Source organism: Camellia sinensis, chromosome 9 (assembly GCF_055761805.1).
Source record: "Camellia sinensis isolate YWXY chromosome 9, ASM5576180v1, whole genome shotgun sequence".
Lineage (NCBI taxonomy): Eukaryota > Viridiplantae > Streptophyta > Magnoliopsida > Ericales > Theaceae > Camellia > Camellia sinensis.
In genome coordinates this window covers 138,219,664-138,240,231 of record NC_138969.1, presented here as the reverse complement: position 1 = coordinate 138,240,231, position 20,568 = coordinate 138,219,664, and the positions used below count along the sequence as shown (strand labels likewise).

The following is a 20,568-nucleotide window of genomic DNA, read 5'->3' as shown; positions in this document are numbered from 1 at the left end:
AATATGTAGGCTATTGGGCCACACTAGAAAAATAAATCCAACAATTGTGCCTTCGACGGTTACTTCTTAGAGCATCTCCAATTCTGAATCAAAATTTTTATCAAATCTAAATAAAAAAATATTTTTTTTCTCAATCTGATACCGAGTGCTCCAATGATTGATTTTCATCAAATTTTCATCAAATCTGTGCCGGGATAACCGGTTGGTCGACCGGTTAAGCCAAATTTTTTTTTTTTTTTGATTTTTTTGAACTGTTTGAACTTTTTAGTGGTCGATCGAACTGGCTGGTCGACCGGTAAGGCAATTTTTTTTTTTCAACAGTTTGAACTTTTTTTAGAACTGTTTGAACCTTTTGGTAGTTAACCGGTTGGTCAACCGGCTGGTCGACCGGTTGGTCTCCCTCAACGGTTATGCACAGTGTTTTGGTGAAATGCGGAGCCTGTCCTCCTTTTGGTGAAATGTTTGGTGAATTCTCGATTTGATAGCAATTTGGTAAAACCGTTGGAACTCCAAACAGTGCCTTTTTCACCAAATTTCAAATTTGATGCTAGGTTTGGTGAAGGGTTAGAGATGGTCTTAGTGCATCAAGTCTAGATAAAAAAATGAAGAGATGTCGTCTCTATTATTTTTTCTTTCAAAATGGTGGGACTTGTGTAAGATGCAGAATAAAGCCTAGTAAGACTTAAACCTAGACATGTTGCATGAAAAAAACCATCTTTTACCATCTTAATCTATCTATACTATTATATTTGTGATCACTGGATTTGGTATCCAAACCTTCAAACTTTCTCTTCATACCACATGGCAGTTTTTTTATATATTAAAATAAAAAATTATTATATAACAACGAAAGCAATGTTCGAACTAAAGATCTTGAATTTTAATAAGAACACACTTACCATTTAAGCAATTTATATAATATAATATTAATTTCTTTATTATTTGTTTTATTTTTTCTCATCTGAATTGCACACGCATGGTATGTCGCAACCACTAGTTTGAATCATGTCACAACTAATCATCATATTTTTTTACTCACTTGTGTCTATTAGAAAAAAAAAAATGTACTAAAGATTGTCTAATATTTTCATCTTAATTTATCCCCCCCCCCCAAAAAAAAAAAAAAATTACATCAATTTGAAAGGGATTGCATGAAAAAAATTATGGTATAAAAATATCCAAATGTCTTATCTAATGATCTTAGTATTTTCTAAAACAACATTCAACAATAAAATTTCATTTTACCTATCAAAAAAGAGTTTTGGTATCTTGCATGAATTGGTATTCTACCATCTTTGTCTCCTATTTTAAAGTAGGCACAATTATATTGGAAGGCATGGTTCAGGTTCGTGGAGTCACTATAAATCTCGTTTTGATAATTTAAACCGTTTATTTTATTGAACATTTCGTGTATATTCTTCACATAAAAAATAAAGGGTACTCAGGTGAAAAATCAAATCTTGTATTTCTTATACTCGAAGGTCCACACCCAACTTTGGAGTGTTTTGGGAAGTTGGTAAAAAGCTAATTTTTTGACTTTTTTAGTCTATTTTATCTTTTTGTGAGTAAAAAATGTGAGAAGTGATGTGACCCAAAATGGGTAAAAAGCCAAAAACTGGCGTTTTTAGCTCTTCCCAATAGAGCCCTTTTATTATGTCCATAAAGACATGCCTTTGCGAAATGACAAAAATATCTATGTATATATATATGGTTCCCAAATCAAAACCCTAAGCAAATCATTTTCTCACTCTCTCTCTACTTCTTTGCGCAACTCTCTCTTTACTTCTTCTCGACGCTGCCGACAGCCTAGTGGTCCACGCCGCTGTTATCTCAAAGCCATGTTGTTTGCTCATATCAAAGCCCTGTCGGTCTGCTCATCGCTGATTCCTCTTCTATCAAAATCAGTGTTAGAGGAAAGAATTATAATCATTTTACTTTTTTTCTCATAAAAGTTAAAAAGATCAAAAAGTCTAACTTAAACAAAGGTTTTTAATCCAGATTAAAGTAATCAAAAAAATTTAAAAGTCAATAAAACCATTTCATTTCACAAAGGAAGCATAAGGTATCACCCTAAATCTTATTTTAGGTTTGTTTGGAAAGTGGATTGACTTTTTAATTTTTAATTTTTTTGACTATTTTAATTTGAACTAAAATGTGTCGTTTAGAAAGAATTTTTTTAATTTTTTTGATTTTTTATAAAAAAAAAATAATAATAATTATTAATTAAATGTAATATTTTATTTTATTTGACTAAAAACTATGTCCAAACACAGGCTTTGAAACCCAAGCCTTTGAAGCACTCTGAGGGATTGCATTAAATTGGCGCGTGTGTTACGCATGTGAAGCGAGTGAGTGCAGTAATGTTTTTAAAAAGTGGATCCAAGAAAAGTAGACCGTTTCTTTTCTCGTAATCTGTGTATCACTATTTTTTACTTTCTTTCACCTTCTTCTCCCCCCCTTTTCACTTTCAATTTCTCTCTCAATTTCTCAGCATCCAAACACACACACACACTCTCTCTCTCTCTCTCAAATTCCAAACTCTTTCCCTCTCCCAAACTCCAAGTTGTTGTTTGCAGACCTTACGCTCACAGACGGACAACAGACAACAGACAACAGACAACAGACAACAACTTGTTTTGGACCCTTCACTCTCTCTCTCTCTCTCTCTCTCTACACACCATTTATATTCTAACCCAACGATAGATATACAGAGATAGATAGAGAGAGATTGAGAGAGCTTATCTGGATTTGGAGCAACAATGGTTGCTGGGAAGGTAAAAATGGCGATGGGTTTCCAAAAATCGCCTTCAAATTCCAAACCAGATTCATCCCCAAAGCTCCCATTGCCATCGCCGAGCTCCGGCAAGGTTCCACAGAAAGGCGCCGTCTTCTCCCGCTCTTTCGGCGTCTACTTCCCCCGCTGCTCCTCCGCCCAGGTCCAGCCCCGCCCCCCCGACGTCACCGAGCTCCTCCACCTCGTCGAACAACTCCGCGAGAGAGAATCTCTCTTGCAGACCCAACTCCTCGAACACAAACTCCTCAGAGAGTCCGTATCGATCCTACCAGTTCTCGAACAAGAGATCGATTCCAAGGACAAAGAGATTGAGCGAAATGCGAAGAAGATCGAGTGTTTGGAGGCCGAGAACGAGAGCCTCAGGCATGATATGGAGTTTCTTCACGCCAAAACATTGGAAGAGAAGGAGGAAAACGAGAAGAAGGTGAAGGCAATGGAGTCTGAGATTGCAGCGTTGAAGAAATCGGTAACGGAATCGAACAAGTTTGAGAGCGATGAGTTATTGTTATCGACTTCGCAGAGGTTTCAAGCACTGATTGATGTGTCTGTTAGGTCAAATCTGATGAAGAATGTGAAGAAAGGAGTGAAATCATTCGATTATGGTGTGAATCATGAAATCAATAATCACAAGAACAATGAGGAGTTGAAGAGAGATGAGATTGTCGAAGTTGATCGACCGAGACACTCTCGCTGTAACTCTGAAGAAATCGCAGAGACTTCCGAGTCTTCCACATTGAGATCTCGAGCGCCTAGGGTTCCCAAACCTCCTCCTAGACGATCTCCATCGTTGTCTTCTTCTTCATCATCGTCTTCCGTCTGTTCATTGAGTGTTGCGGCGGAGAGAGCGTTGACAGAGCACTCGGTTCATCCACCACCGCCGCCGCCGCCGCCTCCGTCGAGGGTGGTTCCAGCCCTGCCGCCGCCGCCGCCGCCGCCGCCGTCGAAGGGGATGAAGTGTGTGGCGGCGAAGGTGAGGAGAGTGCCGGAGGTGGTGGAGTTCTACCATTCGCTGATGCGGAGGGACTCCCGGCGGGAGTCCGGTGGCGGAGCCACCGAGGCTTCGGCGGCGAACGCTCGCGACATGATCGGAGAAATTGAGAACCGGTCCACTCACTTGCTCGCTGTATGTTTTTACAATTACTACAGTCACTGTTATTTTCATTATTTACAATTTTACCACTAATTTTTTTGTCTCTGTCAGTCACAAGTGACCACTCTTTGGTATCTTCAGTGGTACCCCCCATATAATCTTTTGCATATAAGACACTGTTGAGATTTGAAATGATGGATATTATTTTTTTATACTTTATTTGTAATGGAAAATTTTCAATTCAGATAGTTATGGTGAAATAAAATTTATAAATTTATAATTATTTTAAATTAAAAAAAATCATTACACTTACCGTTGGTTAGATATAATGAAGTTTTTCATTATAATATACAATGAGAGGATCACAGTCCGAAAGATGATAATTTTTTTTTTTTTTTTAAAAAGGTGTAAAATTTGATAAACCCAAATGGCAATATTCACATTTCAACAACTTATATAGTTCATGTATAAATTTTTCGAGTTCTTGGCTCAAGGTCTGGTAGTTCAAAACATGATCTTTTGGGGAAGGTAAGATATAGGGGTAATTATTTATTGGATAGTTGTGGCATTGAACGCATGGTGCTCTAATTAATAATGTAGTGAAAAGAGAGAAACTTTACATGCAAGATAATATTGACCTACTTTTGCAATTCTTGATGTCATGTGAACAATTTCATGTGGAAACATTTTTCAGATTTAGGACATTTTTCATTGACCTACTTTTGCAGTTCTTGTTGTCAGGTAAACAATTTCATGTGGTAACATTTTTCAGATTTAGGACATTTTTCATTGAAAGAATTTAGTGGGTAGCTTTTGGGTTACTTTGGCTATACATAATATCAGCAAATTAGTTTATGATAATTCTTTATTTGGTATGTTAATTACAGATTAAGACGGATGTGGAGACACAGGGTGATTTCATTAGGTTTCTCATCAAAGAAGTTGCGAATGCTGCATTCACAGACATTGAAGATGTTGTGCCATTTGTTAAATGGCTTGATGATGAGCTCTCTTACCTGGTATATTAATGGAAAACCCATAAATTATTTTCCTTTTTTCCAAGCTTACGACCCATTAGAAATTTTTTTGCGTAGTTTTATGGATGTAGTTCAATAAAATTGTTTCTTCAGGTTGATGAAAGGGCTGTTCTAAAACATTTTGATTGGCCGGAGCAAAAGGCTGATGCGTTGCGCGAAGCTGCATTTGGGTATTGTGATCTGAAGAAGCTTGAATCTGAGGCATCATCGTTTCGTGATGATCCACGCCAGCATTGTGCTCCTGCTCTCAAGAAAATGCAGGCCTTGTTTGAAAAGTATGCTTGAGTTTCTTATCTGCAACTGTCATTTCTTGTTATATGAATCTTCAATGGAATTTGAGATTATAGATATCTAGATGTTGGTTAAATTGTTCATTTTAACTATAATCCCTAATTTTAAAGTTGGTGATGTGATTAATGCAGATTGGAGCACGGTGTTTATAATCTCTCACGATTGAGAGAATCGGCTACTAAGCGATACAATGCATTTCATATTCCAACAGATTGGATGCTTGATTCTGGATATGTAAGTCAGGTAATTAGCATCTTCCTCAATATTTTTCCTAATAAAAGTTTTGATATGCATAGCCTTTCTGTACTGACTGGATATATATTGATGATAACAAATATGCCCACCCTGGATAAACCTCTTTTTTTATGAATTAAATAGTTCTATAGTGGGTTCCCTTTAGTGAGTCATACTTGTTAATCTTCGGAGGGAGGCAAGCAAAATTAGATTGACACAGTTTGACTCTGTTTAGTATTATACTATGAATAGTGGTTACTAGATGACAAAAAAGGGATGGATAGAGTTTGACACATGTGAAGTTCTCAGATGTCTAAATTGTAATTGCTTGTTTGATGATTGTTTACTTTAGATTTATGAGTTTAAAGGAGTATAAATGTTGCGACAATTTATACGTTCTGGTAAATTTAATATTTTTACTAAAATACTTCAAGATCAAATAAAAACTAGAGAGAGAGAGATGTAGAAGTAGGAAGCATCATTCCCTGTTCATTTGTATAATGTTGGCTACGGGATTAGCATTACCAAACAGTGTTTGGTGAAAAATTTTCTGAGGATTTAATGAATTCAGATTTTTGGTCATTAGTAGACTAGAATGGATTGAAGAAGCATATATTTATGTGATAATAGTTTAGAGATTGATTGGATTTTTATTGCTTTTTAATTCCTATTCAACCAACCTTTCTTTCTTTCTTTTGTGAAATGATTACTCCGAGACTAAGTAGCCACAAGCACAGAGACACAACATGGATGTGATACGGACACGCTGATATGCCATGCAAGACATAACACGCTTGGGACACTTTAAAATTTTATATTTTTATAAATTTATTATATGCCATGTATATGAAAATTTGATTTCAAGAAATATCGTCGAAGTGTCTTACGAAATATCAGTATAGTGTCAAATATTATAAATTTTATTTTTTAAATTAAAACACATTAAAGAAGTGTCGGATACACTTTTAAGAGTGTTTGAAGAGTGTTAGTGTCAAACACGGACGCAAACATGCTATATCCGTAGAAGTATCTGTGCTTCTTTACTCCCAGATATGCTGTATTAGGGATGGATTAACTTCGAAGTACTCTAGTTTTCAATTTTACTGTTTTCACTGTAGTTTTCTAGTTAGAAAGTAATTATGATTTATTGCACCTACGACATTATTGAGAATCCTAGCTGGTGTTGTCATGTCTTCAAGCTGTACGTACCTTCTGTCATCACTAACAAACAACACCAAAGGAAAGATAATAACAGTGCACATCGATGCAGATCAATGTGGCATCTAAACATAATTTGCACTATAATTTCTCCTTGACCGAATTCTGTGAGTCTGCGTGTTTGGCTCATCCATAATTACTGGTTGAAGTGATGAAAATTAGGGTGTACGAATAACGTAGTATTCATCAATTTACCGATTTTGACCCTAGTTTTCTAGTCATAAAGTGATTTTAATTTATATGGGTAACCATGACATTATTGAGCTCCTAGTTGTAGTGTCGTAACTTCAAAACAACACCAAACGAAGGACAAGGTAATAATGGTCTATGTCAATGCAGATCAAGCTGGCATCTGTGAAATTAGCCATGAAGCACATGAAGAGAGTATCAGCTGAACTTGAAATAGTTGGTGGTGGTCCCGAAGAAGAAGAGTTGATCGTTCAAGGTGTAAGGTTTGCCTTCCGAGTTCATCAGGTAAAACCAATAATAATACCCTTTTTCCTACAACAACCAAAATTACAGTGCTCTGAAAGACAATGATACTTATAATGTTATCTTACTGATGAGAAAGATTGGTTCTTGCAGTTTGCTGGTGGATTTGATGTGGAAACAATGAAAGCGTTCCAAGAGTTGCGAGACAAAGCGAGATTGTGCCATATACAGAGCCAAAACCAGCAACAACAGAAATTCGTATGCAGGTCCCCGGCTAACTGATCTGTAGCGAACTCCGCTTCAGAATTGCTGCCGGTTTTTGTTGTATATACAGAAACATCGTGTATGTGAAATACAATGGCAGCAGCCATTACAACATTCAAATTTATTCATGAATTATAAATTAGTTCAACATGATGAGAATGACTAGTTTATTTATTTCTTGAGGATGACTAATTTATTCATTATTAGTTATTACGTAGCACTAGTTGTTTTCCATTGATGTTCTATCTCTGATGTCAATGCCTTATAATTGAAGATTTTTTTATTAGGTGGAAGATTTATTATTGTAGATTTATAATTGAAGTCTTCAAAGCAGGTTGTTGCTGTGGTGGAAGTTTAAAATTTTGCCTTGAAATTTCTTTTGTTTTCTATCTCCTTGCAACAAGGGAGAAACATTTTCTTTTATGGAAAATTACATCAATCTACCACGAGTAGTGACAGAATTACTGTTTTGGTATAATTACACTGTGTTCTCTCAAAATATAAATTTGTATATCAACAAGTTTATTTTACCTTTGTGATCTTTATTTTTAACAATTACGTACATTTTTCGTATTTCAATTTTAATTTTACTATAAAATAATTGATTGTGGATGGGTAAATATATAAATTTCAAATTTTGTTTTAACACCATTAGTTGACAATACACCTTTAATTGCCAATTAATTTATTAAAATCCTTCAAAATTTCAATTTTTTTCCAACAAAAAAATTAAAGGAAACAACGGCCAAAACAATTTGAGTGGTTGAATGTCAAGATTTGGTGACTAAATTCCTTGTTGGTTACCAAAAATTCAATTTTGGACGTCTAAATAAAATCTTGTCTTTCAATGATTAAGGCTCCGTTCGGAAAGAAAAAAGCCAGGTTTTTTTTTGGCTAAAATAGTCACAAAAAATAAAACATCAAATCCAACTCATAATCATTACAATCCTATCTCACAAAAAAAGTCAAAAAATCAAAAAGCCCTTCCCAAACCAGACTAAAATAGCCCAGGCTAAAAAAGTCAAAAAGTTAAAAAACCAATCCACTACCCAAACGGAGGCTAAATTTTGTTCAGTCAACAAAAACTTCGACGACAACCTCTTTTAATCGCCATAAATATTCAGTGTCTAATAAAGTTATATTGATCGCTATTTTCAGGCCAAATGTGCATTTTGTTATAGTAAATCCTTAAAAAATGAATGTCTAATTAAAAAGTCCATGGATTATGGGTTGGCCTGGCCTAGACTCGAGGATGGACGGTCTATCCGACCCTAAAATATATGAATTGAGCTTGCGCCGAGGGATAGGGCCTGTGAGGCAGCCATGGCCTAGCTTGATGGGATTTTCAAGGCTCGGCCATAGGCCGTATATATATATATTTTAATTTTTTTGGTGTACATATACATTTTTAATATAAATAATAATATTAAAATTAAGAAACTAAGTAAATAGTACGCCAATTATGAAACTAATAACTATAATTTTATGAGATTAAGGTCTCTTTTGGGAACATATTTTTTTTAGTAACTTTTGGCTTAAATATGATATAAAAAAATTAGTATGTTTGAGATGATTTTTTATTTTTTATAAAAAGATATGTAAAAAGTAGAGAAAAATTGTATTTTTGACTTTTTAGTATAGGTTGTTGATTTTTTAATTTTTTTTAGTGAGTTTTTGACTTTCAGACTAAAAAGTGATGTTGCCAAACAAGACTTAAGATGGATATAATTTAATAATCATAATGAATGCAATTATGTCTTTCAATAAATAAAGTTAAGTTTTTTATTTTTTATTTTTCATGATTCAATATTTAATTTTAATTAATATAATGCACTTAAAAAAAATTGTATTATATTTTTAAAAACTTATTTTGTATCCATATTAGGCCCATATAGCCCAGTTCCTGCCCGATGCCCATAAGTCCATATTGTTAAGCCCATGGGTAGAGTCTCAGCTTTAGAAATATCACATTGGCCGTCCCTAACCTGGCCCCGTTGACTGGTCAAAGCTCATTAAGCTCATTAGTTTTTAATTTTTTACTCATTTTAGGTCACATCATCTCTCATATTTTTTATTCATAAAAATATAAAATAGGCTAAAAAATTAAAAAATTAACTTTTTACCAACTTCTCAACACCACTAAATATTCAGGTTTGGTCAGCGTTTTGCCAAGGCTTAATCTCAGAGGCGGTGTTTGGCAAGTTGGTTTGTGGCTAAAATAGTCATAAAAGACAAAATAAGCTATTTTAGCCATAACAAACAAAACATCACATCCAATCCATAATCATTACACTCTTCTCTCACAAAAAAAGTCAAAAAAACCAAAAAACCAGAAAGCCAAAAAGTCCTTCCAAAACCAAGTTTTTTAGCTCAGACTAAAATAGTCAAAAAAGTTAAAAAGCCAGCCCACTTCCCAAATGGAGGCTCGATCATTGTTTATGGTTGTGTTGGTTCACACCCCCACACCATTTTGTTTATAATTAATAATTAGTAATGTTAGAAATATAGAAACCAAATATAAAATGGAATACAATCCTCTTACAAGAGGTATGGTCCACATATCCCTGTATAAGAGGGCTCTGTCCAATTTTGAGTTTGGTTTCTATGCATATAAACTTAATAAAAACGCTTTTTGCTCATACCAAAAATTATTATTTTTCTAACGAAAACCACTTAAGCTTGTAATCAAACACCGCTTACGTGAGCTGTGTATTAATCATAATACCAATTTTCCATACAATCTCATCTTCTTAACTCTCCATGACAGTTTTCATTTTCTTAAGTTGACATGGTGAAGGCCAATTAGTAGGCTATGGGGGCTTCAAGTCCATACTGGTTTATACATAAGAGTTCCATTTGTACCATTGCAGAGCATTATGAGACTCTGCTTACATAGCTTACTAGATCATGATCAAACTCACTTTTGAATACTACATGCAACTAGACCTCTTGCTGCTAAATAATTGTTATAATTGGATCCAACTTGAAAGCAGAGAACTCAATGTTCAAATTTAGTAATTAATACTATTATTTCTTATTCACAATAAATTTAGTTGAGTTGGTCTCAAGGGCAAGCAACAAAGTTCCTACACAAATATTTCTACTGATATTGGCACATTTACAGTCCAAACAATGAGATGAGGTGATTATATATATATATATATATATACTAGAATGGTGCACACACTAAGTGTGTGTAATTTTTTATAGATTCAATTTTGTGTGACTTTGTTTGATATTTGTTTGATAATAACTTACACCTTTCTTTTGATATATTTTATTTTATTTTTTATTTGGTTATTTCACTATTTCAAATTTCTCCAAAATTGTAATTTTTTTATACCTTATGGATTAATTTTGGTGTGATTTTTGTTTAATATTTGGTCGATTATAAACTACACCTCTCTTTTGATAACATTTTTATATTTGATTATATGATTTTTTTCCTTTTTATTGGATAATGGTTGTTTGAGCAAATTTTCATACTAAAATTTCATTAAAAGAAACAGCTTAAACTGTGTAAAGATGTACTAACAATTGAAATACCAATTGTAAAAAGAAAAAAATAACTCGATGTTCTTTATCAAACTTGAATATACAAATCATGCTGTTAATGTAGCCTACAAATAAAAGCCTTGCAATATTTCTGCCTTATAGTAGAAGTGCATCAAATCAAGGCATCACCCCTGACGAACCTTTTTTTTTTGTTGTAGAACTCAAGCCAATCTGTGGATTTGATAATCAAACCATACTATGTGCCTTTTTTTCTTCCCTTTTAAATGCTAGCTCTATCTCTCAACCCAATGCAGTGATGGATTATAATATGTGTCCACGACTCCTTCTCCTCTTCCAATATTTTCTCTATAATGTCTATATAAATGTGTATGTATAGATATCAACATATTGCTGTATATATATGCTTAAATTGAGAGAGAGAAAGCAAGTTACAAAGATGAGGAAGAGAGGAAGTTGAGAGTAATTTTAGGGTGTGGTTATGTAATTGTTTGTTTCCATAAGAGTAACTGATATCAAGTAAAATTTGAGTTATTTTTTATTTTTATTTATATATATATATATATTTAAATTATGTAAATGCCACATGGTAAAAGCTTCAAGAAACCAATACAGGGGCTCACTTAATATAATAGTTGTTAGGTTTTTGTAATTGACAATCCCGTTTGATAAAACTCCTTTCAGTTGTAATTTTATTCGATTTTTTATTTCAGTGACGCTATGAGTATTTAGATGCGAATCCAATCTGAATTGTGCCTATGTAGAGTAGTTTGTGATCTTAATCCTATCATGTTTGCCAAAAATGCAGTTGAAGTTGTTTGTTCGCTCGAGCGAAGGAATGTGCACTCGAGCGAAGAATCTTTGGTCCTAGAAGTTTTCAATGATTGCAAGCATTCCTTCGCTCGAGCGACCGTCGCGGCTCTGTTTGCTATAAAGCTTTGTTTCAGTCAGATTTTAGGGTACAACTTCCAGATCTTCTTCTTGGGTATTAGGGTTTTCATCTGGAGCTTTTTTGCTTGTTTCCTTTGATATTTGTGAAAGTTTATATCATGAATTGAGTGGATTATATCAAAGGGTTTGTTTATTTTGTTTTATTCACAAAAGAGAGAGTAGTTCTTCGGTGGATTCCGTGGAATCTGGGCCTGAAGCTTTGGTGGATTCCGGGGTGGCTCATCGTCAATTCGGGTGTGGATTCGCTAAGTAATTGAGGGTTCGCTTATGTAATTCTTTTTTGTCTTCTTAGTGGATTGTTTTGTGGCTTTTGCCCATGGTTTTTTTTTTTTATCACAATTGGAGGCGCTCCGATTGTGGTTTTTTCACGTTAAATCATTGTGTTGATTTGTCTTTGATTGTTTGATAGGGATTGTTATTTACTACTTAAAATTGACACATAATCACAAATCAATATCTCGGGGATGTTGAAATTTTTCAATAGTATAGATATGAAACAGAGTCAATGAACATGCAAGTAAGATTTTGATGCAAACACATTTGAGAGGTCATTCTTTAGATTATCTTCACTATTAGTAGTTATAAACTCTTTTTGACTTGTGCTTTTTTTTCAAATAGATCAATTTTAATTATCTAAAATAACAATTGATTTTTGCCTTCTCCTTCACATAATTAATGATAATGGTTCCTTTTTGTTGCCTTTCCTGCATCATGTCGGAAAACAACAATATGATATTGAAAAAAAGAGAAAGCATAATTATTACGCCCTAAAGCCAACCAAGCTAGGTACGTGGACATGCCGCACACCCGTGAGCATGCAGAGCTTATAAGAAAACCAATTCAATCTCATTCCACAATAGTCAACACTATTGGAAATTGGGCAAGGTATTGGACTCGGATTTGGACGCCCATCTAGCATAACCCATGACCCATTCAAATTACCCATGTAATTTGAATTTGAATTTGAATTTTCATGACCACCCTATTTGGATAACCCATTATAAATATCTCTATCTATCTTATCTTATCAAGAGATATGGATAGATGGCTAGATGGTCAGCCTATATATCAGATACGATATATGGGATGTGGGATAAATCAAATAACGAATTAATTTTTCACATACTCTCTCTCTAACTCTCTCCCATTAGAATAACGATCAAGCATTTGCACTGTGATTAGAGCGAGTGATACTCATACTGTGATATCACTCCATTGCTGGGTGTTCTTAGTTTGTGGTTGTGAAGCACGTGATTTACTCACAAGGTTCTTCGTTTTGGATTCTATCACATAAGGTATGGTTTGAATCCTTTTACCTGCTGCATTATCTGTATCTTACATTGGTATCAGAGCCATTTTATAGGGTATTTTCGTGCTTATTTTTATGCATTAAAATATGTATAAAATTATTGATATATGTATACATGATATATGCATGAAAAATAATGTTTTTTCGAACTTTCTCCAATCAACCTGAAATTCACATAAGTTATAATACATTTCATGTAGAACATATCTACAAAGTTTTATGAAAATCCAATGGTTAGATTTCATGAAAAATGGAAACCCATTTTGTATTCTCGAAACTTTGTTTGCATGATGGTTTTACATGTTTTAATTTTAGTCTACAAATCTTACACATTTAGAATCCTTATTTTGAGACATTCGAAACCATGTATTATTTGTTAGATTTGAACTTACGGTTGATAAAAAAAATCAAACCCTAAATTGGGTTCATTTTGAGTTTTTGGTGGCTTAAGGAAGAAGATGAAGTGCAGAGTTTCTGCACTTCCACTCATTAGAGAGTGTAATACACCTCATCATTTGTGTTTATTAAATGTCATTTTTGAGACCACCATTATTTTTATTTTGGAAAATAGAGTCTAGCAGTACTAAAATTGGACCAGAAAACACCTTGGAAGGCGGCGCGTGAACCGTAAGTGCCAGATAACGCCGTTAGCGTCAACCATGCACGCGCCATGCATCATCACCAGCTTGCACGAGCTAGGCGCGCTTCTCACGCTCGCGCCGTCCGTGCTGTCCATGCGCGCCCCATGCGTTGTGTCGAGCTGAGTCGAGCCACGCCATTTTCAGCGCCGGCTTGGCTGGTGATACTAAGGCTATGTTTGTTTTTTAAAAAATCCAGAATTGCTTTAAATGGTCATAAGTAATTCGTTATAGCTTTGTTTTAAGCGTGGTTATTACTGTTGGATTTAGAATTAAATTTTTTATCTACTGTAAAATTTTCAAAATTTTATGAAAATAAAAAATATTATAATAATTCATTATTTCTGCTTTAAAATATTTCTGGTGTTGTACGATTAAGTGTCTGGGGTAGAAATTTTTACTGTAGACTACTGTAATAGTTTACTATTTACTGGTATGATTGTTGCATTTTCCCAGATTCTGGAATATTTATTTCTGATTTTATGTGTGTTTAATAATTTTTGAAAATTCCAGAAAATTCTAGAAAAATTTCAAAAGTGATATACTTTCTGTTATGGCCTAGTCTGAATATTAAACATAGCATATTGGTGTTTTTGCTTAGAGTTTGTAATATGTTGTGATTAGAGAAGCATGATTAGTTTTTTATTTATTTTTATTTTTATTTATTTTTATTATATATACATATATATATTTAAATTCTATTATTAAATGAAATATGGCATGAGTTGATTGTAAATTTACATTAAGATGCTGTTGTATGGAATTAAACTAATTATCATACTTTGTACATGTCATAAGTAGTGAGAGGTTGTTTTTTGCGCATGGAATTAAATTAAGTTTTGATAATTGTCACTAGAGGCGCAAGAGATGATTACGAGCATAGAAAATTTTCGATCTTGAGACATGTGTAATATTATCATTATTTAATTTAGATTCTTTTGCTGCAAAATAATTTTGTGTTGCTATCATTAATATCCCCTGCGCATTTGTTCTTTTTTTTACTCTGTATGTAGAAATGACAGCTAAGACAGTGGTGGCAGACTTAACTAAGGGAGAAAAATTAGATGGTGATAACTATGATATATGGCACCGTAAGATCCAATACCTGCTCAATGAGCAAGAAGTTTTGAACACACTTGAACAAATGATGGTTGAGACTGAGCAGGGTAATACAGCTCAACATCGTCGTGATCTTGAAGTCTATCATACTTGGAGTAACAAAGATCGGTGTGCCCGCTTTACCATGTTGAGCACCATGCACAACGACTTGATTAGTGAGTTTGAGCATTGCCCAACTATATTTGAGATGTGGGAAGCTCTCAAGCAAAAGTTTGGTGTCACCTCTTTGGCAAAGCTACGTGGGTTGACTATGAAGTTTGACTCTTATCAGAAAAAGGTGCATCACTCTATGAAGCAGCATTTGAGGGTCATGTCAGCTATGATACGTGAGCTTGCGGCTGCTGGGCACAATTTGACTCAAGAGCAACAAGTACAAGCTGTGATTCGCTCTTTGCCAAATTCTCAGAAGCAGATGAAGTAGAACATGATGCATAATAAGAGTGTGAAAACATTCGAGGACATATCGCGTCATTTGGAGCTAAAGGCTGAACACCTAGAGGAGGCTGAGTCTGATGGTTCTGCTATGGTGGTTAAGTCAAGCTCACCTAGGACTTCTCAGTTCAAGTGTGGAAAAGCAAAAGGTACTCCTAAGAAGCAAGCAGCAGTTATGCTAAGCGTTGGGGCAAGAGGGGTGGCAAGAAGGTAAAGGCTAAACTAACATGTTTTAACTGTAACAAAGAAGGACACTTCGCTCGAGATTGCCTTGAGCAGAAGAAGGTACTCCTTTACTTAATTTCTCGCATTCAATGCTTTGTTTCTAGTCATGCATTAATTGCTCATTCTCCTCATTTTTGGGTTGTAGACTTAGGAGCAACAAACCACATCGTGAGGAATAGAGTAGGGTTCGTTGAGTATCGCCAAGTACCTGCTGGGAGCAGAAAAGTTTGCATGGGGAACGAGTCCAATGTGGAGGTGCTTGGCATTGACACATACAAACTGGAAATGCGACGATGGTGCATCTTGTATCTTCATGATGTTCTTTATGCTCCAGATATTCAGCGAAACTTAGTTTCAATTATTAGCATAATGAGCCTTGGTTTTAGCTTTTGTTTTGAGAATAATGGTGTTAGCATTTATTTGGGTACAACTTTTTATGATTTTGGTTATCTTTTAGATGGTTTCTTAGTTTTGGATGTGGATGATTCTAGTTTTAATAAAAATGCCAATGGCTCTGCTTTTTTTATATTGTATCTATTTGTGATAATGATTCTATGAGATGGCATGCTAAATTAGACCACATAGGGCAAGACAAGATGACTAGATTAGCTAGAGAAGGCCTTCTAGGCCCATTCGCTAAAGCCACTTTGCCTACCTGTGAGCACTGTCTTGCTGGAAAGAAACAAGGAAACCATTTGGGAAAGCCAAAAGGTCATATGTCCCATTACAGCTTATTTATTTTGATATATGTGGACTAATGAATGTGAGAACAAGGCATGGAGCCCCTTATTTTATCACATTTATAGATGATTGCACGCATTTTGGCCATGTCTATGTGATTTCTCACAATTCAGAAGCATTGGATTGCTTTAGATGGTATGTTAATGAGGTTGAGAATCAATTAGACAAGAGCATTAAGGCTTTAAGGACTGACCGGGGACGCGAGTATCTTTCTGAACAATTTAAAGTGCTCTATGAGGAAAAAGGAATTATCAGGCAATTGACAATTCCTGGGACTCTGTAGCAAAATGGTGTAGTAGAGAGAAGGAATCGCACATTGCTTGACATGGTTAGATCTATGATGGCGCAAGCTAATCTTCCCATTTCGTATTGGGGAGATGCTTTGTTGACTGTTGCCTACATCCTTAACCATGTGCCCTCTAAATCAGTTCCTTCCACCCCATATGAGACGTGGACTGGCAAAAAGCCTAATATGGGCAATTTGCAGCCTTGGGGTATGGGAGCTTATATACACAACGCTTCTCATAAATTTGGGAAGTTGGGCCCTAGAGGAAAGAAATGTATTTTCATTCGCTATAGTGAGCATTCTAAGGGCTATGTGTTTATTGGGGAGCATCTAGATGGAAGTGTGACTAAAATTGAGTCACGTGATGTGGATTTCCTAGAGGAAGATTTCCCTAGCAGTGGTGAGGTAGCTAGAGATGTAGAGCTCTATGAGATAGAGGATCTTTTTGAAGGCGTACCTAGTAGCCTTGTAGAGAATGACGAAATAATCCCTCAAGCTTCTAGGGACAGTGGGAGTGATTTACATGCCCATGGATTAGATCCAATGGATGAGGATTCTTAGGACTCTTAACTGTGTAGAAGCAAATGTGGAGCTATACTTCGTTGTCGTTTTGACATTGAAGGGGAAGCATTTATGATTGCTTCGAGTGATAAGATGGAGCCTAAGAATCTCAAAGAGGCATTCTCATTTCCTGCTAGTAAGAATGGAGTGATGCAATGGATGAAGAAATAGAGTCTATGAAGAAAAATCTTGTCTGGGACTTGGTTGATTTGCCGTTAGGGCGCAAGACTATTGGGAACAAATGGGTTCTCAAAATCAAGCGCAAGGCGGATGGTTCCATAGAAAGGTATAAGGCTCGCCTAGTGGTGAAAGGCTACACCCAATTAGAGGGTGTGGACTATGAGGAAACCTTTTCACCAGTTGTTAGGTTTACCTCTATTCGTCTAATTTTGGCCATAGTAGCTCAGTTGGACTTAGAGTTATATCAGATGGACGTTAAGACTGCATTTCTCAATGGAGAATTGGATGAAAAGATCTATACGAATCAACCGGAAGACTTTGTGGCAGTAGGTTAGGAGTGCAAAGTTTGCAAGCTTTAACGATCTATTTATGGCTTAAAGCAATCATCCAGTTAGTGGAATCTGAGATTTCATCGAGCCATTGTTTTAAATGGGTTTATGATGATCGATGACGATCACCGTGTGTACGTCAAGCGGTCCAAGGACACTTTTCTGATATCGACATTATATGTGGATGACATATTATTAGCTGGAAATGACAAGGAGATGCTTGTCAACACTAAAAAGTGGTTATTCTTTACATTTGAGATGAAAGATATGGGTGAAGCAAGTTATACGCTTGGTGTTAAGATTCTTAGGGATCACTCTAGGAGACTTCTCGGTATGTCTCAAGAGACTTACATTAAGACTATCCTAGAGCGATTCCAGATGCAGTGCTACAAACCCATTCACACTCCTGTTATGGAAAGCGAGAGCCAAAGCCTTGATATGGGTCCTAAGACTCCAGAAGAGAATGAAAAGATGGCCCGTGTACCCTACGTAAATGCTGTTGAAAGCTTGAAGTATGTTATGATGTGTACATGCCCTAACATTTGTTATGCAGTCGTATTGGGCAGTCGTATTGGTGAGTCGTTACCAATCGAACCTAGGACCAGCTCATTGGAAAGCAGTTAAGAGGATATTACGATATTTTAGAGGGACTGCAGATTACACACTCTGCTACCAAAGTTTAGATCTACGTCTAGTTGGCTATTGTGATGCTGACTTGGGAGGAGACTTAGATGAGCGTAAGTCCACTTCAGGATATGCTTTCATGCTTAGTGATGGTGCTATTTCTTGGAGCAATAAGAAGTAATCCTGCATCGCCTTATCGACTATGGAGGATAAGTTTGTGGCTTGTTTAGCTGCCGTTCAAGAAGCCGTTTGGTTGAGGAGATGTGAAGCCCCTGAAAAATGTATTCTCTATAAAAACCCTAATGTTTGAATTATTCTCTTAAAGCCCCCCAGTTCCTGGAATTATTTCGAATCTTGTCGGTTAGCATTTTATTTTTATTTTTGTCAAAACAGGAATATCCTAGCCGAATTAAGTTCCTTAGCCTAATTTAATTTAATTCTACATAAGTAAGGGTCCAATACATGAATTTAATTCCTAGCCCTCACTTCTTTATTTAAATTCAAAAATTTCCCCAAAATTAGTACATGTACTTTTATATTATAAGTACCATCAATCAAATTGAGACATATATATATATATATATATATATATATATATATACATTGGGGAATGTGTCCCTAGTACCTAGATTGAATAAAAAAATGCCCCAATCACCCTTCCCAATGGCCGGCCACCCTAGGAAGATGTGAGGAGCCTATTTTCAAGAATTGTAATCATGGTCTTCTAGAAACCCTAACACCTAGTACCCCTAAACCTAGGGTTTTGTTTCCAATGCTAGTTTCATTTCAACTAGGGACCAACTAGATATTTTCTAATCCTCTGATTAAGCTCCCTAATCACTCCTATTCCATTAGACTCCAAGTAAATCCTAACTTTTCCATCCAATTCCAACTAGTGGGCCTTTATGTCTTTTTACACCAAAATTTGCCTATAAATACCATCATCCCCTAGCTTGGTAAACACAAACAACACACTCACACACACATTCGGCCTAGAGGAGAGAAAGGAGAGCAAGAGAGAAGTCTTGAGAGGGAGAGGAAGGAAGAGGAGAAGCCATCTTGTTCAAGCCTAGCAAGTAAGCCACAACACAACCTTCTCTTTCATTTTCCTTTTTCAAATGCATGTTCTTAAGGGTTCTAAATAATGTTTCCAGATGTGTTATTGATGAGTTACTTGTGTTAAAAATGATAAGAGTTGAGCCTTGATTCTACCTCTCTTGTATTTTCCCTCATTTCGGTACAAAACTATCTTTTTCATACCAATCTCTCAAACTTTCCAAAGGCACACCTTCAAGCAAATTTTCTGAGTCTAATATATGTTAGTTAGCATGTTTTCATTACAAAAGAAACAGAACTTTTCCCTTAGTGGATCCCTTTTCTCACAAATCTTCTTGTTTTGGGTATTGTGCCTTAGAATCTGTTTTCGCAGCCAACTTTCAAAAATTCTAGAAAAATTTAAAAACTTATTCTGGACCTCTATTTTATGTCAAAATCTTCCTTAAGGAGTTAGCTTTCAACTAAAATTGGTTTCATTGAAAAACAGTGAGCGGTTTGCAAGAAAATCAAATTTTCGTAACGGTCGACGAATCTGGACAGCGCTGGAGTGATTTCTAAATAACTTAAAATCTAGAAGAGCTATCCCATTTCCGAAATATGTTCTGGAAACTAGATTAAATTCTCTACCAACCATAGGAAGGCCAACTCCGGTGAAAAATCTAAAATAGTTCTTTCATTATAATCCTTATGTGATATTGAATCTGAAAATTTTGTTGTGCATGGATGTTTTATGCTCTTGTGTTCATGAAAATGCTTATTAGCTTATGATCATATATTTGCATGATATTATATGTGTTATGGTTATGTTCTTTATCTTCTTCATCTTAATGATGCATGCTTATGTGGATATTATTATCTTGTTAAGTTGGTTTAACCTTGTTTTAAAACATTTAACTCCACGGGAAACTTAATCGAGATGGTATTGGGTTTTCGATCACTTGAGTAACGAAAAGATGATAATGTGTGATGTATGAATTGTTAGGATGCGTTCCCTATTTGGAAGTTAAAGTCTTGTGCAAGTGGTTTTCGGAACCCTTGAACAGAGCGGTTGTATTCGGACCCTAGGTGGTTTGGTGTGAGGAGGGATTTGGGCAAGACCCTATTTTACCATCTCTTTTGAGGCCTTGCGGTTGGCGCTACGCGGTATATAATCATTGGTAGGCATCTGAGGTTAGTTCTGCAACAAAGCAGCAAAAGAGGGGGTATACCGAATAATCCGCATCCGATTCTTGTGGTTGGGAGGA

General features: G+C 35.5%; 1 protein-coding gene across 1 annotated transcript; it reads left to right on the top strand.

The window, feature by feature from the left end:
• The first annotated feature begins 2,481 nt into the window (after nt 1–2,481).
• On the top strand, nt 2,482–7,543 carry LOC114318398 (protein INCREASED PETAL GROWTH ANISOTROPY 1). The gene is made up of 6 exons (XM_028265294.2): nt 2,482–3,917; nt 4,772–4,903; nt 5,015–5,196; nt 5,344–5,455; nt 7,004–7,138; nt 7,250–7,543. Exons 1-6 carry the CDS (start codon nt 2,760–2,762, stop codon nt 7,376–7,378), a joined length of 1,848 nt encoding a protein of 615 aa, XP_028121095.2. The 5' UTR covers nt 2,482–2,759; the 3' UTR covers nt 7,379–7,543.
• The last annotated feature ends 13,025 nt before the right edge of the window (nt 7,544–20,568 follow it).

What these genes read in the sequence shown, in the direction of transcription:
- LOC114318398 (XM_028265294.2), top strand. Translation starts at nt 2,760, where the DNA reads ATGGTTGCTGGGAAGGTAAAAATGGCGATGGGTTTCCAAAAATCGCCT. An exon ending in ATTCTGGATATGTAAGTCAG is followed by an intron (nt 5,456 to 7,003) that starts GTAATTAGCATC and finishes ATGTCAATGCAG; the next exon opens with ATCAAGCTGGCATCTGTGAA. An exon ending in TTGCCTTCCGAGTTCATCAG is followed by an intron (nt 7,139 to 7,249) that starts GTAAAACCAATA and finishes TGGTTCTTGCAG; the next exon opens with TTTGCTGGTGGATTTGATGT.